General features: G+C 42.9%; 1 protein-coding gene across 2 annotated transcripts; it reads right to left on the minus strand.

The window, feature by feature from the left end:
- SLC41A1 (solute carrier family 41 member 1) lies at positions 1 to 25,885 on the minus strand. 2 transcript variants are annotated; one of them, XM_053457708.1, is made up of 11 exons: positions 25,829 to 25,885; positions 23,134 to 23,710; positions 8,035 to 8,142; positions 3,108 to 3,179; positions 2,741 to 2,885; positions 2,473 to 2,619; positions 2,139 to 2,286; positions 1,884 to 1,963; positions 1,648 to 1,782; positions 559 to 707; positions 1 to 314 (listed from the first exon to the last, which is right to left on the minus strand). In XM_053457708.1, exons 2-11 carry the CDS (start codon positions 23,503 to 23,505, stop codon positions 129 to 131), a joined length of 1,542 nt encoding a protein of 513 aa, XP_053313683.1. In that variant the 5' UTR covers positions 23,506 to 23,710; positions 25,829 to 25,885; the 3' UTR covers positions 1 to 128. The 2 variants fall into 2 exon arrangements, with proteins under 2 accessions (XP_053313683.1, XP_053313685.1); XM_053457710.1 differs by lacking the exon at positions 25,829 to 25,885 and adding an exon at positions 25,560 to 25,609.
- Positions 25,886 to 27,531: the final 1,646 nt, after the last annotated feature.

The following is a 27,531-nucleotide window of genomic DNA, read 5'->3' on the forward strand; positions in this document are numbered from 1 at the left end:
TGCACTTCCAGTTTTTTTTTTGTTTTTTTTAATGAGGAGGTCCTTCAGACAGACGGTGGTGCCCATCTGTTGAACCAGAGACCAACTGTCCAAGTTAAGAAAGACATTCACATATAAAAAGGTATGAATCAATCTCCAACATCAGTGTCTCTGTCCCCGATAAGCCACAACACATGAAAGCTGAGAGCCAGAAGCCCAGTTCCGAGAAGGTCTCCCAAAGCAGTGAGATATGGGATTGAGTAGTTATCTGGATCCATCCCTCTGCGCCACATCCAGTGTACCATCCAGTCAGCAATGTAAAGGAGAATCAAAACCTGTATCAGAAAGAACAAGTCATCATTCACCATAATGAAAACAAGATCATAGGACGATCTGATATATAAAGGGGTATATGAACTTTACGCTTTTTTGGTACAAAATCATAACAGAAAGAAACTACAGATTTTCTCTTTGTATGCCATCCAAAGGCTTGTTCTCTCATAATTAAGAGAGGAGATTACTAGGCTGAAATGATTCATGTTTTATGGGTTATTATGCAATGCAGCAAAATATACAAACCTGAAACAATGCTGCCGCCATGTAGAAACCAATGAAGATAGGAGTCATAGTGGTGTGCCCACCCTGCATTGAGCTGATAGTGTATAGGAAAACAAGATGTCCAGGTATTACCAGTAGGAAGAGAACACGTGTGGAGCGGGAGTTCACATCTATGGGGGAAATCAAAATTAAGCCCAGAACCAGCGTTTAGTGCAAATAAACAATGTGTAATCAATGTGGGCACTGTGGAATATTGACCATTTGGATTTAAAATGCAGCAAAAAGAAAACACCCCTAGCATGTATACCCTCCAAACATGCCTACAACACAAAAAAGGAGGGGGTGCACATCTAATATTCCTCCACCCTACGCTGTGATGTCAACGAGTTTCGCCATCAATGCTTCATCGATGTACTTCTCCATTGGCGTGTTGACGTAACCGCGTCAGGTGGAGGAACACGGAGAGGAGGAGTTAACGGGGCCAGGGAAGCTTCCACGACAAAGAAGCTGAAACCTCAACTCACGCTACAGGAGTACATTCGGAGACTGCTTCCCAAGAGTGGGATAAGCGACTCTTGTTTTTACAATACTTTAACTTATTTATTTTTACCACACATTTATAAGGCACACAGTGTCATATTAAAGCTATTTTTAAATACCAGTTACCTTTTCCACTATCCCTGGTTTTAGTGGCAAGTTAATTGCCAAAATCTATGACGTTTCCTCCTGAATGCTGGATATCTTTGAGTCTAGATCCTAAAGGGTGCATGATTGTGAGTACACTTAAAGGAGGATTTGGGTTCCTCATTTGAACATGCTTCACCATGAGGTACTCTATGCCTTATTATCTAACATTTCCCTGAAAGATAAGTATTGTCTTTAATATTGTATGCACACTACCACTTTTCACTTTGTCCCAGAACCAATATTTAGATTACTCCCCATCTTGGAGGAATTGGAAAAAAAGACAAACCAACCAACAAAGATGGGGTAGCTTTTTTATGTTCTAAATCGTTGGGATATTTTGTGTTTGCTACCCCTGTTCCCCCACACATTTAGGCCGGACATTGTAGTCACGTTACAAAAATCAGAAAGCACTAACTCGCTAACCTGAGCTGAAGAAAGTCTTGCATGGACTCGGGCACTTGCGAGGAATGAGTCCAGAATCTTCTCCTGGAGACCCTAACATATGGAGGTAGGTGGATATGCGGCTGGCCTGAACAGCAACAAGGTTTCCCCCAACACCTGTAAAGGTGAAGAAGGTGTGTAATGGTAAATGTTTTTCTTGCTAGAAACAGACAAGTGACAGAACAACTAGATATTAGATAAATAACAAAAACACTTACCATTTATAACAGGTGTAAAGACAGCCATTCCCGCAAAATTTGGATTGGACACAGTCTTATCCAAAATCAGCCCTCCGATACTAAGATTACAAACATTAGAAGATAACTTAACAATGTGACAGCAAAGCCACATTTCATCTGCCTCCAAACAATTTGACCTTTCCAGAAAAGGCATTTCATATGGGAAGTCCTACTGACTACAGTGATAGTATGAATAGAGTCTATTGGCTATGCATAACAGCATCATATACAAACCTGCTAATGGCCATGGCAATGATCACCGGCTCCCATCCTGAAGCAAGCACTTCTCGTGTTGCTGGGTTCTTCCTTGCAATCACTATCCAGATGGGCAGCAGGCCAATAAACAGCACACAGACAATTGGATTGATATAGATATGATTTTCTATGAAAGTTAAAAATAGACATCATAAAGGTAATTTATTCACATAAAAAACTCTTATTGAGCCAAGACGCCCCACCTCAGCATATTTAAGATCTTTATTTATACAAAAAAGGTACCCCTTGAGCATCCAAGTACCCCCACGGGGACACAGGTTCCCTTACTCAAGTGCATGGATATGACACTTACTCATCTCTTTATAGAGTCTCCAGCTGATGCTAGACAGCAATGCCAGTGTGACCAGGTCTCCTAAGCTAGCAGCAATGGGTGTTGCAACATTATCTGGGTTAATACCCAACTTCTTGGACCCAATAATCACAGCAATCATCACCAAGCCTGCAAAAGGTATATATTGATATTAGGAACAAAAGTGTGATATTTGACTAAAACCAAAACTATGGCAATGAGGTTTGAAATGCTGAACAAGAAAACGCAAAACAGAGGCCAACATACTCACCCAGGACCAGGGAAGCTATAAACGCAGTGGAAACACTACTTGCACACAACAAGACAGCATGGCTGATGATAAAGTGGCCATCAGGAATCCAGCCAAAAATAACTGCAGCTATGGAAGCTAGAAAACCAACAACTGTGGCTTGAACCTGAAAAAATATGAAATTTCTCTAGAATCCAATCTCACACACAAACACTAGAAAGGCCTCAAATAAGAATAAACGCAAAATATTTGTAAAATTAAATTAGGCAATGCAATCTGTTATTTAAACTCACAATGCTTACCGTTTATGACAAAGGTAATAAAAGTTCTTTCCCTTATATTATATAATACAATTTAAACAACCCATTCACATAATGGTGCAGCCTACCTGTATCAATGCCATGTTGCCAGTAATCATTGCCCACTTTTCTTTGGCAGTTTCCATTTGACCAATGTTGGCCTACAATGAAGATATAGACAAGTATTTATTTCTATGATAAACGTTCCCATCTGTATTTCTGAAGGTATGATATTAAATACACAAAAAGGACGGGTAAATAGTTCCACAAAATATTTTTTAAATACTACTATAGGAAAAATTCCTTTAGGAGGGGGTTAATGCAAGGGCCAGAGACAGCATTTCACCATCATTTGCTCCTGGACACCTGAGAACAAAACTGTTCATAGCACAGCAATTGGGTTTGGCAAAAGCAGAATTTCTCATAGCCTACAGCGATGTTCTTGAAAGCATGCAGTTAAGTCTTATTAGCCCACAGAACCTAATGGAAAATCATTTACCATTTATGATTTAGTCGGTTTAACTGTCTGGAAGATATCGGGCTTAAAAGAGTATAGTTTGCCAAAGATCTACAAGCAAAAAAGTAGGGAAATAAAAATAGGCACAACCCTAAAATATGTTTCTAACAAATCATATTGGGGTGTATCCTAATGGAGAATTCACATTTAGTTGCTGTAATGGCTAAACATGCCAAATCCATAAGGAAGACTACAAGCAGCCAGGTTATGCCCTTGAACATATTTTAAGAATGGTGTTTCCTATCCACTACATAATTCATCCACTGGTAGAAGCTGGTCAAGTTCCTTTAAACAACTGGCGGTCAGAATGGAATCGGCTTTCTGTTCCATGTAGGGGGTCGCTTCCAATACAGGCAGGTCGCCTACTCCAAATGGCAATACGTGCTGTGAGGTCTGTTGCAGAAAATAGCCTACTGCTTTGCGTAGGACCAGCTGTATACCTCAAGTCTTCAGTCCAATACAATTTCTGGAAACCGTATCAACTGGGGGTGTTTCAGAGCAGACGATTATTCTTATTCAGCCAAGTCAAAAATAACTCACTCAACTTTTAGGACTAATTTGTAGACAAATCTCTAGAAAAAAACGGGTATGAAATCCTTTTTAACACTCATTAGTGGCTGTGCCCATTTCTCTTTAAGAAAAGGACTGCCTTTTTTGTAAACATTTTTTTAAAACAATGTCCTATGACCTGCTGCGGTCAAGCGCTGGTACGATTTGAATCAGCAGAGATGACACTAGGGTTATGTGACCAGGTCATTGTGACCACAGAAAAAATTCAAGATAGTAAGGGCAAACTGAGCAAATGATCAGTTACAGATGTACATGGATTGTGGGGGGTGGATTTGTTCTATACACAGACTCACTAATACACATCCTATTTTAATGCATGCTCAGAAAGGAAAGGAAGGGGAAAGCAAATAAGAAAAAAAACCATTAAAAACAACCTTAAAAATCTCTTTTTATCAGCTGGGAGCCAAGTATTACATTTTAGCTCTCAATATTAAAGACAGATTATATGCTGTTTAACCTAAGGACCAGAGCATATTAATATACGTAAAACATTTCTCATAAATAAAATAGTTAAAAACAAAAACATTTATTCACAATTTTACAGGTATATAAACGATACACAGCTAGTATTAACGGGGAAAAAAATACTAAAAATATATTCAATCTGCCTGATAAATAAAGGAAATAAAACCTTAAAATGTTTATTTTTTTTTAACCCTAATTCTCCACTAACCTTCACCACATTAACTACATGATATTAAGTAAAACTTAAAAACTTTAACCCTTTAGGTAAGGGGAGGTGTTTTGAAACATAGGTCTTGGGACCTAGATAACCACCGTTTCTTACGGTTCTCTGGTTTTCTCCAGCTCACAATCATAGTGAAAAGAAGGGGGCAGACATGGCTAGACCAGTAGGCTGGTCTTCAAATTATACATGCTTCTGCAACTTTATTGGCGACCTCAACACAGATGAAAGTTGCAGGCTCATGGCTCATAAGAGAGAAAGCTGGGGCGAGGTGAGGGAGTGCTCTGTATGTACGCATGTATGTATGTATATATGTATGTAGGTATGTTAGAATGAGAAGGTCAGCCATAACATTATGACCACTGACAGCTGAAGTGAATAAGGTTAATCTTGTGGCACCTATCAGTGGGTGGGATATATTAGGCAGCAAGTGAACATTTCCTCCTCTAAGCTGATATGTTAGAAGCAGGAAAAACAGCTTAGCCGATGGGTCATGCAGGGTCTTTTTGCAGGAAGAGCATGCTTTATGTTTGGTTTTCCCCGTAAACTTTTTATGAGGGGAGTTCTCTGTCGGGTTGTCAAGATTTTTATCAGACATATCTGAGAATAAAACAGAAAGAAGTTACCAGCAGGAGGGATAACAGAGAAAAATCCCTTTCCAACTTAAAAGCTAACCAGCACATACTCTAGCAAGGACGCCAAAGTCCTAAGGCACAGGCACAGCAGAGAAGACACAGCAAAAGCAGAAATACATGCAACACAGAGACAAGGAAAGATCTCACCCATATTGGCGTTTTAAGTGTACAGGACCGGAAGTACACCATTTCAGGAAGGCCCTGCTTCAAATTGACCTTCCGTGACCTGCTCCATGCGCCGGAAGTGACGCGCGATGGGCAAAAAAGGGAAGCGATTGCACTAGGGGCGGACCAATCCCAGTGTGTGCTTGGCGCGAACGCCAGAAAACTGCAAGGACGACTTCTGTCCATGGGTGTAGGAACCCCTAAAAATCTGGGGGGGGGGACAGCATGCTATCTACCCTCTCCCTACCCCCCCCTTCTCGCTAGCTACCCTCTCCCTACCCCCCTTCTCGCTAGCTAACCCTCTCCCTACCCCCCTTCTCGCTAGCTAACCCTCTCCCTACCCCCCTTCTCACTAGCTAACCCCCTTCTCACTAGCTACCCTTACCCTTCCCCCCTTTGTAGGTCACTTACCGTGCAGTCCTGTGGTGGGAGCGCGTGGCCTCTGTCTCGCTGCTCTGCCACGATACGCGCAGCTTCACTGCTGAGTGCCGGCATATGAAGTCTCACGCTCCCACCACTGCAGTCGGGTGGCAGCAGGGAGCAGAGGTTGCTGAAAACGACCGCTCAGCACCCCTCTCTCTCTTCCTGCGGCGTTTCCTACGGCCCTGGGGGGGGTTTCTTTATTATCGGTCCCCCCCGCATGAGTTACTGGGGAGATCTGTCCCCCCCCCGTCCCGCCAGGGTTCCTACTCCAATGCTTCTGTCCTGCAAAGCTTCGTTCCTCCGTCAGAAGGTGCCCGGTGCCTATAGATAATCCCAGGAAGCCCCCTGGGCTGTGGGTAGTGCCGAACGAGGGATGAACCACCGTGACCATCAAACTGCGACATCGCGGTACCGCTGCAGCACAGTTCCCTGGATCCTCTACGGGACCTCTGCCGGGAAAAATGGACCCCCCCCCCCGGGGCTCCAAGAAAACAAAAAATGTAAGGAGCAAAGCTACAGACTCCTACCTCAGTAGGGCAGGAAACAACAGGTCTCCTTTCCTGCCCTACCTGGTAGACGGAGCCTTCTTCACCTGTGCCACCTGGAATGGCAAGGATAGGTACAGAGATAATGAGAAGTTATTTTAAGGGGCATGAAGATGGAGGGGGTGATTGTGGTGTCATATAGGGTGATAGGGATCTTGCTTTGTGCACCGAGTCATGCTGAAATGGAAAAGTGTCTTCCCCAAACTGCTCCCCCAAAGTTGGAAGCATAGCATTGTCCAAAACATCTTGGTATGCTGAAGCATTAAGATTTCCCCTCACTGGAAGTAAGGGGCCTAGCCCAAAGCCTGAAATCAATAATTAAGATGTGCATCCCAATACTTCTGTCCATGCAGTGGTGCACAAAACAAGGTCCATAAAAGACACGGTTGGAAGAGCTTGGTGCGGAAAAACTTGACTGGTCTTCACAGAGTCGTGATCTCAACCCAATTGAACACCTTTGGGATGAACCGAAACAGAGATTGGGAGCCAGGCCTTCTCATCCAAAATCAGTGCATGACCTCACAAATGCTCTACTGGACAAATGGGCGAAAATTCCCACAGAAACAGTCCAAAATCTTGTGGAAAGCCTTCCCAAAAGAGTGGAAGCTGTTATAGCTGCAAAGGAGGGGGATTTCAACTTCATATTAATGAATATGTATTTAGAATGTGATGTCATAAAAGTCCCTGTTGGTGTAATGGTCAGGGATATCCATACACTCTGATAATCGATGTAGCTCGCACATGTTCCCCCTCCCTCAGGCTCCCTCTTAAACCTTTAGCTCTAATTAATTTTTGGGAGCGCTACATGTTTATTTGCACCGTTTATTACCTACTGTGAAAATAACCATTTTCAGTCATTTAAATACATTTAAAAACTTAATATGTCCCCCCCCCCATACTGGTGCTCTCAGTTGGTCCCAGCCCATTACATGATATCTTGGGCCACAATGATACTAGGATACTATGTATTTCATATGTATTTTACTGAAGACTATTGTATTTTTTCAAATATATTTTAAAATGCGGGTTTTGTCCCTGTCCTGCACAAAAATATTGGGGCTAGAACCTGATATGTGCAGTGTGCCGAAAAATGGCTCCAGGAAATATGGGGTTTGTATTCAATTATTTCCAGGGGTGGTTTTAATTCCCAGTCCGGCCCTGGAGCCAGAGAACAGAGGTAAAAGGAAAGCTTGTCATCTTACTGTATCAGTGCATGTGTTCGCTGTGGATCACATGCAGGCGACCCTGCAATCACAGTGAGGCAGGACCCTTTTTAAATCAAGACATACCACATACGTCACTGGTTCTATAGGGACATTTTTTCATGAAGTACCTGGCACGTCGTTGGTCACAAAGGGGTTGATACATACAATAGAAGAGTGTCCTTGTTAAATTATTTATTTCCTCACTTACTAGTATATTTCAGCAGGACTTGCCCAACCTTTCCATAATAAAACAAAATAAATTGGAACTTACTGCAGTAGAAAGGCGAGATGCCAGTGTCATTTCCAGGTTTCCCTTCAAGCCTAGCAGAGCCGGGACTAAGATAAAAACTTCTGTCACCTCTGTGAAGACATCCCAGTGCTGAAAAATAGACAGGGAAAGATTTTGAGCCAGATATTAAAATTCTGTAGGGAATCGCTACCAAAATATACAAAGGAGTAAGAGCGGTGAATGCTGTCCCAAAGCAGGTAGAGACCTGCGCGGGACGGCTTTTTTAATCCTGCTCCTGCTGATTCTTTTCCCGCTCCTGCAATGTGGGTGTTCTGCTCCCACCACATTTGTGGCCAATCCCACCCACCTCCTTACCTGGACTGCAGAGTTCCCGCGCAGTCCTGCAAGGCTGCCTTCTCGCTGCTCCCTCACAGCTTCTCTTGCTCCGCCCAGGAATAAGGCAGAGTCACGGGAAGTGACGTCACATCACGTGACTCTGTTTTGTTCCTGGGCGGAGCAAGAGAGGAGACACTGTAAGGGAGCAGCGAGAAGGCAGCCTTGCGGGACTGCGCGGGATTACCGGGACCTGGAGGTACAGTGCCTGACCGCCCGCTCCCACCCGCCTCCCAATGCAGTCCTCTAAAAGCAGGGATTAAAAGTCTGGTGCTTTACAGTGAAAGTTTAGATTTTCTACATGAAACCAAGCTGTGGACCTCAAAGTGCCAACACTGCATGTTGGTGCCTACCCCTGGTGAAGTGCAGTGTTTTCACCCTCCAGAAGAACAAAAAACAAATACACACACACACATCAGATAGCTTGGCAGATACCGTTTATTTTGGCAAGACAGATAAATGATTCTGTTGGGGATAAATGCAGGAATTTGAAGAATAAGCTGCATTATGTTTAACCCTTCTTTTCTTATATCTTAACCAACAAAAAGGCAGTGGTAGCAGCACAAGGGTTCCATCTGAGAAGCCACCAAATGCCTTGTACCATCCTGTTTAAATGTATATAAATATATGAATGGATTTAGATTAAATAGGACGGGTGCAAGGTGTTTGGTGGCTTCTCAGATGGAACCCACTCTCTCTCCTCAATATCATTCTCTGTATCTCTCCTCTTTCTCACTATCACTCACAATCAGTGCACTGTTTCAGAGCAGTGAAACAGTGGTCTGTATGAACAGACCACGTGCTCCTTTTATTTTGGGACAATTTAAAAAAATTAACCAGTCAGTCACCAACCAGGTCGCATGGCACAACAGAGGCCTTGATGTGGTTGGCCATCACCGGTTTGGATAGTGATAGCATCCCTGCCCCTGCTTATGAGCTGTATTCACCACTGTACTCTTGTAAGTCTTCCAGGGTGTCTAATGATCCCACCAAACACGCATTCGCACCAACTGATTACAATGGGAGCACTTTATTGCCAACAAAGACTGGTGCGAACATTGCACAATGGAGGTGGTGCTGTGCCCACACACTAGAACTAAAGTGTTCCTATAGAACCTATAGAGTTTGATTACAATTCCAGGGCCTGAAATCATATCGTAATTGTAAGAATCTCACAATTATGGCTCCAATCCTGTCAACATGCTATGTACACAATGCCACAAACAAAAGTATGGGATCACTCTCCTTTATATATATATGACTGACAATGTCACATGACCCTAAACAACACTGACTGCACGGGAAAGGGGTTGCTGAGGGAGAGACACTTACGCAGATGTTGCCCATGTGGTTGCATGTGCTTTTTTTCCTCACTCGCAATTTTGCAAAGACTGACGTTTTTGGTGAAATAAATGTATTTAGGACTTCATTAAGCATGGGAGGCAGCCCCTAGATACACTGGGTTGTTTTCCTTTCTATCATCGAGCGTGAAATCGGTTTTCCATGCTCATCAACACTGGCTCTTTGAGGGTCACACACTTAAAACTAGATAAATAACACCATTTCCAGGGCTATGGAATTTGATGGCGCTACATAAAACAAATATTTTCATTTTGTGGATTCAGGGCTTTTAAGTTATTTCGGCAATTTTATTTTATGCTTTAAAAGTTCAGTGTAATTGTTTTCATGTTTTTATGCATTTATTGTGGACAATCAAGTTCGGGGGCTTTTCGCTCTAAAAGTGTATAAGAACAGGCGCTGCTTCCGATGTGAATGATTTTCCAGCTTCTGTCACCCTTATACTAGTCACTGTGTGAAGGCTCAGAGCCAAAAGCTTTAAAAAGTTGCTGATAGCCTTCATCCTGAGCTTACACACAAATTTAAAGCGCATCTGTCCCACCACTACATTATAATTTACACTAAATAAATCTAGGAAGCAATGTTAAAATGGGAACAACTCTCTTAAAAAGGACACACTAGCCATCCAATGCACTTTAATACAAAGCTGGAGCTCCTTATCTCCTCCATAGTCCAACGATTTTTCCCACAGATCGGCTACTTGGCTGTGCAACCTTTGCTTAGTGCTACAGCCGATTAGCAGTAAGTTTATCGCCTGCCAGGAGATGTGTTAGGATGAATGCAGAAAATAGCTGGGGTTTCGAGCAAAGGGGCAAACGCATATGCACTTCTGCAAAGGGGAACAGCATTTAAATTTCAATGGACTTCTCAGCTATCATGTGCATTAAGTGAGGAAACCACGGTTAGGTGAGATCATTCACTCACTGTAACCCCCTGCCACTTTATCATTAAGTAGAACAATGGGATATGATGTCAGAAAGCAGTTTTGTTTCAATATACAATGAGGTTGGTACATGTTTGCTGCAGCTGGGGTCTGTGTTGACCAGATATTTTTCCAAGGTCAGCTGCTGTAGTCTCTATTTGCACCATATACAATAATAGTGTAACGGGTTCACCAAGAGCGCTGTAGTAACTCCCAGAGATCACCCACATGTATCCTCCTGTTGTCCCCGGAATCACTTCCAGCACCAGTCAGCATGCGCACCTTGGAACCCTGCTATGTGTACCCAATAAGTAGACACACAACTACCTTGAACTGAGTAAGGCAGGAATGAACAGTTTATTGTAGTAAAACATAGACTCATATAGCCACAGAACGTCATTAACATAAATTAACAGATACATGTATTCAACCCAACCTTTAATCCCCAATCAGCAATCGTATTGATGGGATTAATTAAACAATGGAGTTCCTGCCTGTTTGGCAGCCAGGCTGGAGCCATCTCTGAGTACCTTGAGCCCCTGTATGACAGGTCATTCTGTCACAAATAGCTTGTTATAAGAACCAATATAAGAACTAGAACATCAGTGCTTCTGCGAAATATATATATATATATATGTATATGTGTGTGTTAAGTAGCGCACATTATAACTATAATTAACAGGTGTTTTTTTTTTTTTTTTACCTCGCTATGTACCCTTTCAATTCTCCTCAACTTCTTTCTAAAAATATGGAGAGTGTACTATTACTGTTAAGGCAAAGATTACAAATAGAACCACAATCGTTTGAGCGATTCCTGTTTTTAGGATTGGAACTAAATTTGTACCATGTGATTTTCCTCCCCAAGTCATGCAACGTTCTTGTAGTGGAACGGTTAAACATTATTAAGGGCGAGTGGGAATCATACATCCTGTAGATGACAAACACGTCAAAAGGCGACAGACACGTGTCACGGAACAGGTCACCTCGGTATATCCCCTGCACGTCCAGTTCCAACTGCCTTGGCAGGTCTGGTGTAAAGTTATCCGAGTGAGCTTTAACACGTGTGACACGAAAATGACAGACATACCCATGACTTATCCTGCCACATGGGATGGTGGGTGGAGGAAGGGGACATGGAGAGGGAGTCAGGGAGAGAGGCAGATTGTCATAAAGCGGATACATTTTCGATATCAAAATATCACGGAAAACAGGCAGACTAGATGGAACGAATGGTTCTTATCTGCCGTCAAATTAATATATATATATATTTGTGTTAGGGGGGCAAACGAATAGGATTAGTGGAACGGAGAACCAGAGACCAAGAGAGGGTCCATTCGGTCTGAAGTGTGCCATGACCGACGTACCAGGTAGGCCTATAGAGGGCCACACCATAAATAGAAAATGAAAGAAAGGATAGAGGAGAAAACAGGAAATAAAAGGAAGGAAATAAATAACCATAGCCCCTCCCACAACCACAGGCTAATATACATTAGCCTTCACATTTGTGCTAGGGGCAAACGAATAGGATTAGTGGAGATAATTGGGCAAAAGAGAACTAGCTCTCAGGTTCCCAGTCAAAACCCAACAAAAAAACAAAACAAAAAAACAGTGTACCCAATGGCATCAGTGCAAATATGCAGTAGCCTGCATAGACTAAAATGGCAAGGGGGGGGGCAACTGCCTAGTTCAAGGAGACCGACTACCTATGCGGTGACGTAACGAGGTCTCTGTAATAGAGGATATTTCCTCCTATCTGACTCACTAAACATGACACTCTAAGGTTAGCAACCCCACGGAACATCTGTTTCTTCCAATTATTGGAAGGGGCCCGGTTGTAATGACAGGAACTGACCTGCCGGCAATCTAATTATAGGAATGGGAAACCAGACAGCGAGATAAAACCAAGTACCTCAATAAGCAACAAAAGGAAAAAACAGTACCTAAGGAGGCAAGTCCCCTCGAAGACTGCTTAAGAGGTGACCTATAGCAGAAAGTACTGGAAGATCAAAAGCAACAAATCACGTGACCTGGACACTTATCCTAAATAACACGCAGCACAGTGAAAACATAAAAACCTACACGACTTATCACACGGCCAAGCTGTAATTGTGTCGAGTAACGTGAAGAAAAATTTCCGAGCGGGACGGTTGATACGTGGAACCGCCTCCCAGCAGAAGTGGTAGAGGCCAACCATGAATACCCGAATTAGCAGCAAGAGGCAAACAGCAGTACCTGAGGTGGCGGTCCGCTTGGTAACTGACTAGACGACTAGGTAAGACCTATAACAGAAAGTACTTGAAGACCAAACGCAACAAATATACATAAACAAACCACGTGACCTGGGCACTTGTCCTAAATAACAAGCACCAATAATGAATAAAAAGGGGGGCCAGCGAGCGAACAGCAACAGTGCCTACAACCAGAAATACACAACAAATGTAACCTGCACATACAAGAACCAGCACAGAGAATACATAAGAACATACAAGATTTATCACACGGCCAAGCTGTAATAGAACCTCTGTAAAAGTGCAGACATAGTAACATGAGCTCAACAGTATAAAAGCATGAAGGAAAGAGAGCGTGCTTAATGATGTGTAGTGCAGGACAAGAGCTATCTAACAGGTATCAGTAGTAAAAAGGTTAAACAGGCTTAGTAAAGTTTGAGTATGAGAACTGTACCTGTGTAGCCATGCATCCATATAAACAATTCAAACCAAGAAAAGTACCCAGCATAGCTCCAGTGTACTGCTAACAGTAAAAACACCTTTAACACAGATGTTATAATTAGGCACTGTTAGTAAAAGGAACACAGAGATTTTAAATAACGTGTAAGAGGCTTGGGAAGGTTTATGTTTGAATTAACAGCACCTGCGTAGCGCCATGCATACACAAAGCAGTCTGTACCAACAACAAAACCCCATGTAGACCCCGTAAATGAGTTAATAAATGACCAAGCAAGCAACGAGAAAACAAAGTATAACCGGAAGGGGATGCCCCCTCTCGAATAACCCGAAAAAAAACCTGATTTGCAAGCAGTGGCGATACCACAGTCAAACTGGGGGGGGCATTAATAATTTCCACCATTAAATCATACCACTGAACAAAACTAATATATATATATATATATATATATAGTGCCAAAAGTAATGTGCTATGGAATGATACTTTTGTTATTGGACTAACATAATACTTGATCATTCAACATGGGAAGCCTGAAGCCACAATTTAGTGCGACTAATCCTTGAAATAAATATTATAACACAATAAATAACTTTTCCACTAAATGATTTTAGGGTCTTGAACGTTTTGTCCCCTGAAGTCACTACAACTTCAGGAGGGCATTTTATCTCTGGATAAGTATAAATTAAATAATTCCTATTGTAAGTTAAGTGCCAGGAAACAGATGACCAAACACACACACCAACACATGCTCTGTCACACCGACACCCAGACACACACACCAACACCAACACCTATACACACACACACACCCCCCAGGACAGGCTCTGCTACACTGATAACCAAAAACACACAGACAGCAGGACACAATCTACGTCACAGACATCTACATCAGGATGGATTTTTCACACTGCATTGTTGTTTATACCCCCTTAGTGTTTTTGTGCCCCAGCCAGCACCCTTTTAGTGTAGATTAATGTGGTGCCCCCACACCCTTGTATGATCACCACCAGCCACCACTATTTGTATTAATGCCCCGAGCAAGCCCCTCCCTTTATTATTGATTTATGTGATGGCCCCATCGTATATATACCGTGTTTCCCCGAAAGTAAGACAGTGTCTTACTTTCTTTTTATCCCTAAAAGCCCCACTATGTCTTACTTTCGGGGTATGTCTTATATTGGGAAAAAATTGAGTGATGGGAGTTATGATGTACTTTTAGAGCATAATTAGATCATGAAAAAGACATTGGAAATGGTACAGCATAACACCCATCACTCTCACACACTTACCAATCAACACACCTACCAATCCACACGTATACCAATCCACACACATATACACCAATCCACACGTATACACAAATCCACACACATATACACTAATCCACACACATATACACCAATCCACACACATATACACCAATCCACACACATATACACCAATCCACACACACATATACACCAATCCACACACACATATACACCAATCCACACACACATATACACCAATCCACACACACATATACACCAATCCACTCTCACTTAATGCTTTCCTACCTTTCCTTTCTTCTTTCAGCTTCTTTTCCTCCTCTTCGCTCCTCTTCTTCAGTTCTTGTCTCCTTCCGGGTCAGAGGGCACGGACAGCGGTGGGCGCGGCTTCAGTGTTGTGCGCCGGGATCTGACAAGAAACCCCGGCGCACAACAGCTGTTGCCGCGCAGATCACAAGGGAGCGGTATCGGAGGTCATTAACAGACCTCCGGCTCCCTTGAGTGATTTTAAGCCGGGTTGAACCCGGCTTAAAATCACTCAAGGGAGCCGGAGGTCTGTTAAAGACCTCCGATACCGCTCCCTTGCGAGCCTGCTCCTCCAGCGGCGGACATTACTATCCGTCTCTGGAGGGGTGCCGGGTGCCGCAGGTTGGCACCCCCTGGAGTGTGGCGCCCTGTGCGGTCGCACACCCCAAAGGTCGGCCCTGCTCTAAGGGGCCGGCCTTAGGGGTCTGCGGCCGCACAGGGTTTAAATAAAAACATCGGGGTTTTTTTTCAACTTTATTTAACATCCTCCATGTTAAATAAAGTTAAAAAAACTTTATTTAACATCCTCCATGTTAAATAAAGTTTTTTTTAACTTTATTTAACATGGAGGATGTTAAATAAAGTTAAAAAAAACCCCCGATGTTTTAATTTAAATCCTGTGCGGCCGCAGACACGTAAGGCCGGCCTTGGTGGGGACTTCCCGGCCCCTTAGAGTGGCGGACCCGGCAAATCCCCCGTGTTTCCCCGAAAGTAAGACATATGTCTTACTTTCGGGGTACGGCTTATATTAGCTGACCCCTCTGAAACTCCCGATACGTCTTACAATCGGGGGTGTCTTACTATCGGGGAAACACGGTATATATATGCGTTAGACATGCATTTTTAACTACATAATTGGTACTTATCTCTGAAGTAAAGACTATGATTGAAACATTATTTCAAAATTACAGCTGAACTGGCATATTCGTTAATATTAGATCCTGCTGCATATATATATATATATATATATATATATATATATATATATATATATATATATATATATATATATATATATATATATTCGCCCCTGCTGCAGATATATATATAAATATTAGACCCTGCTGCCTATAGCAGGTATAGATCAACACACAAACCGAGCTTTGCATGTATAGATCAATTGAAATTCACTTGTGATCTCAGCACTGAAGGTATATATCAAATAAACAGAATCAGACATACAAATCCTGTATTTGCAGGTATACAATAATAATATATGAAACATAGCATTACAGGTATAGATCAAATAAATACATGGAAACAGCATTGCAGGTATTAATCAACTGAATAAGACATAAAAACCCTGTATTTGTAGGTATACATAAATAATGCATGGAAGCATAGTAGATATGGATCTACAGAAAAACACAAAAACCCAGCTTTGCGGGTATAGATCAATTGGAATTCACATACAAACACGGCATTAAATGTATATTTAAAACCCCTGAAATTACAGGCATAGATCACAGGTTGCACACCCAAAGCCAGCCCTGGCGTCCACACTGCCCACACTGCCAGCACTCAGATAACATACATAAGATTTGCCATCTTTGTCCCAAAACAGTCCAGCACAAGGTAACTTTGTCCCATATACACCCTGCCTGTGCCATCTTGGTCCCCAAGGCTCAAACATCTTGCTAGTGCCATCTTTGCCCGTCCACAATTATACATCTATGATACACACAAACACTTTTACAGTCACTCACTAATTCACACTTTCATTCAGACAATTCATCCACACATTAACTCACGCTCGCCCTCATTCAGACAACTCATCCACATATTAACTCATGCGTTCCCTCACTCAGACAATGCATCCACACATTAATTCACACTCTTTACTTATTTCAATATTCTTACTACCCTCTTCCTATCTACCCCCTCTCCCTCTGTAATCACTTTCTACCCTCTCTCCCTCCCCACTCCCCCTTTGTCTTCCTGCTCTGCTGCGGTGCCTACTGCTTCACTGCTGAGCACGAGAATATGATGTCATATTCCGTCGCTCAGCATGAAATGCTGGCACCGCGACGGAGGTAGAGGCCTCGCAGAGGAGAATGAGAGGCGCCGAGCAGTTCCTAGGCGCCCCTCTCTCTCCTCTGCATAAAAAAAAAAACAAAAAACGGGATTTAAAGTCGCATTGCAAAGTCGGCGGGGGGGCAAGGAATAACCTGTTTGCAGGAGTCGTTTGGCTCCTGAAACACAGACATGCCGCACTGCCAATACTAGCCGAAAAATGGCAATGTCCCTTCCTGAAGTTCCGTGACATCACTTCCTGTATAGCATCAGCCAACGTTAGGCGCTGTAACGTAGCTGTGGAAGGGAGAGGCGTTGGTTAAGTAACCATAGCCCCTCCCACAACTACAGGCTAATATACATTAGCCTTCACACACACACACATATATATTCCTACACACATGCAAACTTTTTGAACCACTATTGAAAAAGCTATTTTTTCTTAGTGTAGACATGCAGTGGCATTGGCAGGGGGAAGCCAGAGGGGGCCATGCACCCCCCTACATCATGCTGTGCCCCCCCGTGTGCCCCCCAAATTAAAACACCATCTTTTTTTTTTAGTAATAGACACTGAGGAGAGGCGCACAGAGTGGTCGCTGAGGAATACGTTTTTAGCAACTCTCATTCTTCTCCGCGAGGCCATATGACGTCACATTCCGGCTCTCAGCAGTGAAGCCGCGCGCACCGCGGCAGAACAGTGAGACAGAGGCCTCGCGATCCCACCGCTGAATTAGTGAGTGACTGTAAAAGTGTTTGTGAATCATAGGTGTATTATTGATTTGTCAAAAAAGCAAAGATGGTATAAGCAGGATGTTTAAGCACTGGGGACAAAGATGGCACAGGTAGCATGTTTATGGGACAAAGATGACGTACGCTCAGCTGTTTGGGGACAACGTTGACTCATGCTGGGCTGTTTGACGACAAAGACGGCACGTCCTATGTATGTGTAATTTGGGTGCTGGTCAGGTTCTATGTGGGCAATGTGGACCCCAGGGTTGGCTTTGGGGTGTGCGACCTATGATCTATGCCTATAATTTAGGAGGTTTTATCTATACCTTTAATGCAGAGTTTATATGTAATTTCCAGTTGATATGTACCTGCAAACCTGGGTTTTGTGTTATTCTGTAGATCTGTATCTGCTATGTTTCCATACATTATTTATGTTTACCCGCAAATATAGGATGTGTATGTCTTATTCAGTTGATCAATACCTGGAGTGCTGTTTCCATGCGCTGTTTATTTGATCTATACCTTCAGTGCTGAATTTACATGTGATTTCCAGTTGATCTATACCTGCAATGCTGGGTTTGTGTGTTCTGTTGGTTTATACCTGCAATGCTATGTTTCCATACATTATTTATGTATACCTGCAAATATAAGGTTTTTTTGTCTTATTCAGTTGCATGTGCTGTTTCCATGTGTTGTTTATTTGATCTATACCTGAACTACACGGTGTAAGTAAAAGAGCGGTATGGCTTAGTGACTGAGGGGACAAAGGGACTCTGCGGATGATTACAGGGGAGAGGACCTCTCAATGTCACGGTGCAGTCAGGAGGAGGGAAGACTGCACTCACTCTCACTGTTTTCCCCTGATCTGCAGTCAGTGTGGCAAATATATTTTTTTTGGGGTGGTAGCGGAGGGAGTGATTGCATGCAGGTCCAATTTTTTCACTATAAAATATACAGGCAATAGGGTCTAATATTTATATATACCGTATTTGCTCGATTATAAGACGACCCTGATTATAAGACGACCCCCCAAAATCTGAATATTAACTTAGGAAAAAAAGAAAAAGCCTGAATATAAGACGACCCCAAAGGAAAAAAGTTTTACCAGTAAATGTTAATTCATGTAAACTATTTTTTTTAATAAAAGCTATGATTGAGAAAAAGATTTTTTTTGTTTTTATTTCTTGTATTTTCCAACCTGTCCCCCAGTTACGCACATCTGCCCCCAGGCTTGCCACTCCAATATGGCACTGTGGCCCATGATATGCCTTTTAACCGTCTATATGCCACTGTGCCTCCAGAAATGCCTTATACCCCTATATCCCATTCTGGCATTTAGGGGGTTAAAATGCATATTATGCGGCAGAGTGACATATAGGGAGGTATAAGGCATTTCAGGAGGCAGAGTGGCATTAAGGGAGTTAAAAGGCATTGTATAGAGCACTCTGCCTCCAGAAATGCCTTATACCCCTATATGCCACTCTGCCATTTAGGGGGTTAAAAGGCATATTATGGGGCAGAGTGGCATATAGGGAGGTATAAGGCATTTCAGGAGGCAGAGTGCTCTATTAAATGCCCCCTTAACGCCACTCCAGAAATGCCCTATGCCCCCATTTAACACACACACACCCTATACCGGCACCGGTGCGGGGAACTCTGATCTCTGACAGTCGGGGAAGGTCTATGCGACGGACGCAGACAACCCCCGCTGCTAGCCACACCTCCTTCCGGCTGCAGCGGACGTTGTCTACGCGGATCGCGTAGACGTCAACCTGCTGCCCCGGCAACATAGCAGGAAGCACCGGTAAGTGTGTGTACGATGGGGGGGGGGGTCGGTTGAGACAGGAGGATCCAGGTCCCCTGCAGCGGTGCGGGGGATCTGGATCTTAGTCTCCTAATCAGACCTCTATTTGAGGTCTGATTAGAAGACGACCCCGATTAGAAGACGAGGGGTATTTTTCAGAGCATTTGCTCTGAAAAAAACCTCGTCTTATAATCGAGCAAATACGGTATATTGGCAGCAGGGGCAAATATTTATATATGTTTTGGCAGCAGTGCTAGTATTTATTTATATATTGGCAGCAGGGTCTAATATTTGTTTATATATTGACAGCAGGGTTTAATATTTTTATATATATCAGCAGCAGGGGCTAATATTTATCTATATATTGGCAGCAGGGGCTAATATTAACATATATTGGCAGCAGGGGTTAATATTAACATATTGGCAGCAGGGGTTAATATTAATATATATCGGCAGCAGGGGCTATTATCAATAAATATTGGCTGCAGGGGCTGATATTTATATATATATATTGGCTGCAGGGGCTGATATTTATATATATCGGCAGCAGGGTATAATTTGTATGTATATCCGCAGCAGGGGTTAATATTTATATATATATTGGCAGCAGGGGCTAACATTAAAGACTGAAAAATAACTGCCAGTTCAGCTATTATTTTGAAATCATATTTCAATCACGGTCTTTACTTTAAAGAGATAAGTACATATTATGTCGTTAAAAATGCACGTATAACTCAATATATATTACCGTATTGGCTCGAATATAGGCCACACTTTTTTCCCCCACTTTAAGTCTTTAAAGTGGGGGTGCGGCCTATATTCGGGGTCTAGCGCCCGACGCCCGGAACATGCAGTCCCGGGCGCCGGGCAGGCAGCAGGGTTAGGATACAGATCCCCTGCATCGGTGCAGGGGACCTGCATCCTACTCCCCGATACGCTCAGACAGCCTCCCCTGCCAGCACTTCCCACGGGGGGGGGGTGCCGGCACGGGAGGTTGTCTAAGCGCATCGTCCGCACGATGCGTTTTACCACCCCCCTTGACTTACCGGAGCAGACTCCCGGGTGTCTTGCGGGGCCGGCGGGGGACATCTACGCAATACGCGTATACAACTTCCGGTGCTGGCACATCCAGTGCCGGCACCGGAAGTTGTATTGCGTAGATGTCCCCCGCCGGCCACGCAAGACACCCGGGAGTCTACTCCGGTAAGTCGGGGGGGGGCAGAGGAGGACAGTGGTAGCATATCTCGGGGAGGGAGGACAGTGGTAGCATATCTCGGGGAGGGAGGACAGTGGTAGCATATCTCGGGGAGGGAGGACAGTGGTAGCATATCTCGGGGAGGGAGGACAGTGGTAGCATATCTCGGGGAGGGAGGACAGTGGCAGCATATCTCGGGGAGGGAGGACAGTGGCAGCATATCTCGGGGAGGGAGGACAGTGGCAGCATATCTCGGGGAGGGAGGACAGTGGCAGCATATCTCGGGGAGGGAGGACAGTGGCAGCATGTTTTTTTGGTGCTTTTTTTAAAGAAAAAAAACTTTCTTTAAAAAAGCACCAAACTTTTAGAGTGCGGCCTATATATGAGCCAATACGGTATATAGAGTGTATATGTACCATTTATAATTGGCCCCCCTACTTTGGTCCCTGGCCCCCCATTGTGCCCCCCCCCTAAATATGAAAGCTGGAGACACCACTGTAGACATGAAGCCAACTGGCCCTGTCATTTCACATAGCTAAGAAGGAAGGCTCAGATTTCTCTCAAGGGACAGAAAGGTAACGGGGAGTCTGTAGGAAGATACAGATCAAGAACGGCATAGCTCTAGGTCAACGCTGATCCTAGTTACCAGTAACACAAACAGAGTGAAAAGCCCACGTAAAAGTTACGCAAGGAAGTGCCAAAGTTACATTTAAAATGGTCTCTCAGATTTAACAAAAAAATGAAAATAATAAAAACGGATCAAGTTGAATCACCGGTTTTGCAAGAGAGGTTTAAAATAAGAAATTATTAGTATTCAAGAATCAAAAGTGATTCAATTGAAACAAGGAATATAACTAACAAGGTCCCTCTGTTAGCCAAACTTTGCGTTCCAAACCTACTAGGATTTAGAATATATAGTTTAATGCTGGATATAACCAGAATGTTATTTCATATTACATCCAATGTTCTTGCACTCCTTTCTCAAAACATGTATTAGAAATTATACACTTTGTGCTTTAACCTTACACTCAAATATTTTTTCCTGTAAAGCAAACAGAGTTGGCTTCTTTGATTTGGATGAAATCTGATCATCGTTTCAGTGAACACTCTGCTTGTTTTCCTTCCCGGTTGCCTTGCTTGGCAACGTCATAAAGACGTACAGCAGGCCATCAGAGGTCCAAGAATCTAGAACTGGGGGTAGAGGTACATTTTTGCTGTGCGAGTGGCCAGGGCATTTTTTTTTTTTATTTTTTTTTTAAACCGATTCTCTTTAGAGTTTTGCTACACAGTTTAATACTTTAACTTGGGAAACCAATATAGTGTATTTGTTTCAGGTCATATTAAGCTATTCAGAGATACCTAGTAAAATCTGATAGACACATACACACATTCTTCCCCCTTGAATTCCCCATAAATTCCAAACTAACCAGTAACTTAAACAGAATAAATTTTCTTAAAAGTATTCAATAGATGTGGTTTTACATTCATGTATATTGTACATACAGCCGATGAAGGTCACAGTACACAATATAGCATAGAGTAGGTACAAACTCTAGGGAGAAAACGCATTTGACCCACAAAGGTAAGCGGCGGCATTAGAGTTCCGTAAAGGGGAATCCGTAATCTCTTTCTATAATGATATAAATCTATTTATTCCTAATCAAACAATAAAAGGTATGGTGACACACTTTTGCAACATCTCTGGCTCAGTGTCCTCTTTAATGTTTGATTAAGGATAAAGTGATTTATATCATTATGGAAATAGATTACCGATTTCACTTTACGGAAATCTAGCACCGCTTACCTTTGTGGACTGAATGCATTCATGTGGAAGGTCTCAATTCGACCTTCAGGTTTGCAGAGCACCAATTGTTCCTTTTGGGGAGGTGGATTTTCCATTTGGAGTGGAGACACTGGGTGATTGGGAGTATTTTCAGAAAATGCATTTGCCCTTGAGTATGCCAACCTCTTTACACCTATAGGCCAGGCCGCAATAACGGCGGAGCAATTGCGTTCTGAGGGGCCCTGCACCAATTGCTCCAGGTCCATATCTCTCACCCGTCTGCCAAGAGGCAATAATCCTCCCTCACTGACACTGCGTGCCTGGAAATGTTACCTCTTCTCTGCGCACAACGTCAGTGAGAAAGGATGAGCAGAACGTCAAATGACACGCAAGGCAAAATAACCCCTCTTGGTCAATGCCTCTCACTAGGATTTGTCTTTCATAACAAAGGAGTTTGTCAAAATTGGTAATTGATCACATTTTCGAAAAAATGAAAGTGTTTCGCCAAATTATTAGGCAACCATATTATTATGTAAGTCAGCATTTAAAATGTGTATTTTCACACATTATTGACAGTACGAAGGCAGCAATTGCCACTCAAAGGAGCTATCTGTTGTCAGTATAATAACACCTAACACTAGCAATCATCTTAAGGGTTAAGATTCATATTTTATTTTTCCTCACCTGCACTATATCCAGAACCATCCCCGCTGCCACCGTTCCAAATCCAGCCAACAGAAACGGGAAGAGTACTTGTAGCCCTATGGAGACAGAGGTCTCTTTCAGAGGCACCACTGGATCGGAAGCTAGGTCTGTGTTGGGGTCCTCAGATTCTGTACTCTGGCTCCCATTTTCCAGCAAGGCATCCTCCTCCTGCACCCCTTTGGTGTTAGCTCTGGATCCTATGATAATTACTTGTGTTTCTTCTGGACCCAGAAACCCTGGAGTCGCAATTAAAGAGTCATTTTCTACATCCAGCTCTTGAAGGTTCTCAAGAGCAGGATGGACTTCCACATTGGTTGCACACTCTTCCCTATGATCTATAACTGGTGCCATGGTAACAACCTCTAGCAGTTACCAAAGTCAAGACAATATTTGCCCTTTGAGGACAACACTAGCCAGCACTCCAGAGAGAGCCTTCCAATATAGCCTGTGCCCCCGCTGGCTGTGAAGAGTGAAGAAACAGGAGTGCTCCCCATTAATCACCCAAGTGGGATATGGAGTGAGTAACAGAAATCCACAGGTTTCCAGGAACACGGTCCTAAAACAGAGCAGAACAGAGATACATGCATTAATGCACAGAATGCCATCTTACCATCCTAGCAAAGAACTAAAACTAAGCAAACTTGTGATTTATTCTTCCCAGTGACAAATATTCAGATAAAATTCATACATTCTAGAGCAGTGCTATCTAGACTGTTATGTTAGCATTATACCTAATGTTCAGAAATGTGAGCAGCAATACATGAGCATTCAGCCTACAAACTGGACACCATTTTGGATGTCCCGCCTGGTCCCTTAAGCGATATAACTTAGTTATTTCAGCATATTTATTTAGCACATTACTAGGATCAAGAAATAATCTTATACAATAATAGTCTAACACAGAGTTTGCAGTCTACAAGCACAGATGAATATTACACTCATAAAGCAAGAGGACCATATATAGCGCTATCATATTCAGTAGCACTGTACAATAGATCTGGTACCATCTACAGTTCGGGCTCCTTAATAGGATTTAACTTTCGCATATACCCATGTGCTAGCATTTTGTTTCTATGTTGCGGAAAAATGAATGGGGCATCCAAGGCATGCACTTGTTTTCAGGATAGTACTAACAGCATTGAGCCCGGGAAGGGGGGGGGGCAAATCCAGCAATAAAGCACATCAGATGAAACCCTCAATATGTACTATTTAGTCCTGTTTAAAAAAACATTTAAAAATAATACATAGGAAGCCATTAAAAAAAAGCACAAAATGGATCCACATAGGATGTAAATGCCTACTTTAGGGTTGTGTTATCCTAGTAAGTAGAACAGAAATGCTTCAGAAGCAGGTCATGGTGGTAATGAGGGGCTGACCTCAGGTGACCTCATGTCACCCCTCCATTCAACAACTTAGACAGGAACTTTATTTAAAGTAACAAGAAGCTTCCACCCCAAATCTGCATTGACTGTCCTACAGAGACATAATGAGTCCCAGAATATCTCGAAAGCACCCACCAAAACACTTTGTTAAACTAGATTCCAGCATGCATACTTCTTGGGCATTTCGCTTATACGAGACTGATGACAAACATAACTTGCGCCCGAAAAATTTTCAGCAGACTAACTTCTAATGCAAGTGAACCTGAACAGTAATTTGATCTCATCTGCAGTGCAGATTCCTAGTTACAAATACAGTCTGGCTATCTGCAAACCACCAATTACCGTACCTGGGAACTCTCAGGGTTTTCGCTCCAATCCCAGGCTCACACAGTCTGGAGCTGACTCTTTTATACTCTACATTGATCTGATGATACCTAGAACTCCTAATTAGAGTGTTTGCTACGAGTATGTCACCGTTCATATCCCTGCTTGAACGCAGGTGACTCAAATCAAGCGTACATCTTTAAATAACGAGGGCTGATATTAGAGCCATTCGGGCAACGCACTTGATGAGTCAATACATGCAATCTTCATGATGGGCTATTAAGGGGTTAATCCCAGGGTCAGCCCATTTACAAAGTTTCCAGTTATCCTCATCAGATATAAAACAAGAGCATACAAAGCCAACCCTGTTATGGAACAGTGTAGCAATTCTCACTTTTGCTGAGACAACATACAATCCCCACATGTCCTAGAGGGAAAGGATCTGAAGGATTTCCTGCAGTGTCTGCCATCCTAGCTGGTGGTGCCACAGGGCCAGTTAAAAGATCCACTGGGGTCCCACACAGTGATAGACACATATAGATTGGGGGATATACAGTATACGCAGGACAGGGCTGTGAAATAATTGCCAGAAAAGAGTTAGTCTTTAAACTAAAAAGAACTGGCCCCGAATACCTTTACATTATGACATATAGTAAAATACATAAGGCGATCGCCGCCGAGCCACACATTGTCATATACCTTTAGAAAGCAACAGGGGAAATGCACATGAAATCATCTGTTGCTACGGAATCCGTTCACCAACGCAGCGCCTATAGACAGGAGAATCTCTCCAACTAGTACTACATACATTCCATCGGTAAACGCGTTACAATACACAATGCCCAAGTAGTGATATTAAACGCACGTTAACCCGGACCGGGGTTGGGATTCACACCGGCAGCTTCACAGCAAGACTCAGCACAATCGGCAAGCACTGCAGAGACGTGCGATAAGCTCTTTACACCCACCTCCTTCTCCCCAGGCTGGCAGCTCAAACACTGCAACGTTTGGCCACTTCACTTCCAGTAGGACCTCAGATGACATCATAGGTCATGTGACTGTGGTAGTCACATGATGCAGGCAGCTACAGAGGAGAAACCAGAGTGGGCATTTGAAAAGAATTTGGGCATTTTTTTTATTTATTTATTTATAGGGATTAGCATCCCATACAGCTCCACCAGTGAAGAATACATTGTAATTTGTATGCTTTACTAGTATGGGTGGGAAAACAATATGCCACTTACCTTAATGAGAAGTTGCAGCAAACTATGCCTTCCATGGCAGCTTGAAGCAATCAGTTTTATGAAAGCACTTCTGCTGAAGTCAATGGAAGCATTTTCTGTGCATGCATGCGGGTGGTTCATGTTGGAGCTCATGAAATGCTCAATAAGCACCACCTAATCTTAATAATACTGTAACAGAAGGGATGTAGGAAGGAACAAGGCTGATAGAGAGACCATTCTTTTTTTGTGCCACTGTTAACCACTTGAAACGGCCAATCAGAAACTGGGAAGCAGTCCCATTGTCATTTCTGTCTGGCGTGTTCTTTTAACAACAATACGAATTCAGACTGACATGAACCATCTAAATGTTGATGACTTCTCTAGGTTAAGAAAGAGAAACAGTGTTCCGGTTATTTATAGTTCATAGGTTTATAAATCATACAGAACATTCAACTTTAACTGATCCTTAGTATTATTATAATTCCCCCTAAAGGACAATGGGTTGTCCTTAAACCCATTAAAAACAATGCATTGTGAGCCCTACATGTACGGGCTTTGTCATGAAGGGGTTAATATAGAAGCATCGTATTCCTCAAACAAATGGCGTGTGATAAAGGTAATTGTTGCAAACTTTCCAAACTTAGCACACTTTCCCATACCCCGTTCCAGTTTTTTCTTGAAATATTGCAAAGTAGGTGTCATGCAGGGTATGAATTGTTGGTTCTGATACATGAAGGGTTAACCTCCATATGGCTTGTGTTTTCAGACATTCTAGCTTTATCGGGGACAACCCATTGAGTAACCTGCCATAAAACTGTATTCCCCTGGGTTATTTACGTTTGTCTACTGTCACCAGCACCGTGGCTTAAGATGTTGGGCGCCAGTCATTTAGAGGGCACCTCAGGAGCCTACATAAATAGCCTGGAAGAAAGACGTGACAGGGGGGATACAATAGAAGCATTTAAATACTTAAATGGAGATAGTTTAGTTAATAGGAGAAATACCACAAGAGGAAGTAGCCTTAAGCTACTTTTGCTACCAGTATGTTATGGTCTAATGAAGTCAGGGCTTAACAAATTTGTTGTGAATCTAGGCGCAAGCTAAAAAAGTTAGGAGCCAGGATTTTTTTTTTAAACTAACAGTTGGTCAGGAGTGATCTGATCATCATCAGCCCACTTACTAAACTCACAGCGCTTGACCTGGAAGCACCCTGGACTTTCAGGTCAGTGCAGTTTTTTTTTTTTTGATATATTTTTTTTTAACTCTTTCAATGCTGGTGTTCCATTGGAGCACATCATTGACTGATATTTAGTCCCCACAAGCTTGTGGGGGACAAATGTTAACCCCTGCAATGCCACAAATGTGTCATACACAATTGTTGCATTGAAGAGGTTAACGCTGCACTGTCACTCTCATGGAGCGATCAGGCAGCAGGGGGATGTTGTGTC

The sequence above is a fragment of the Spea bombifrons genome, chromosome 2, assembly GCF_027358695.1.
Source record: "Spea bombifrons isolate aSpeBom1 chromosome 2, aSpeBom1.2.pri, whole genome shotgun sequence".
Classification (NCBI taxonomy): Eukaryota; Metazoa; Chordata; class Amphibia; order Anura; family Pelobatidae; genus Spea; species Spea bombifrons.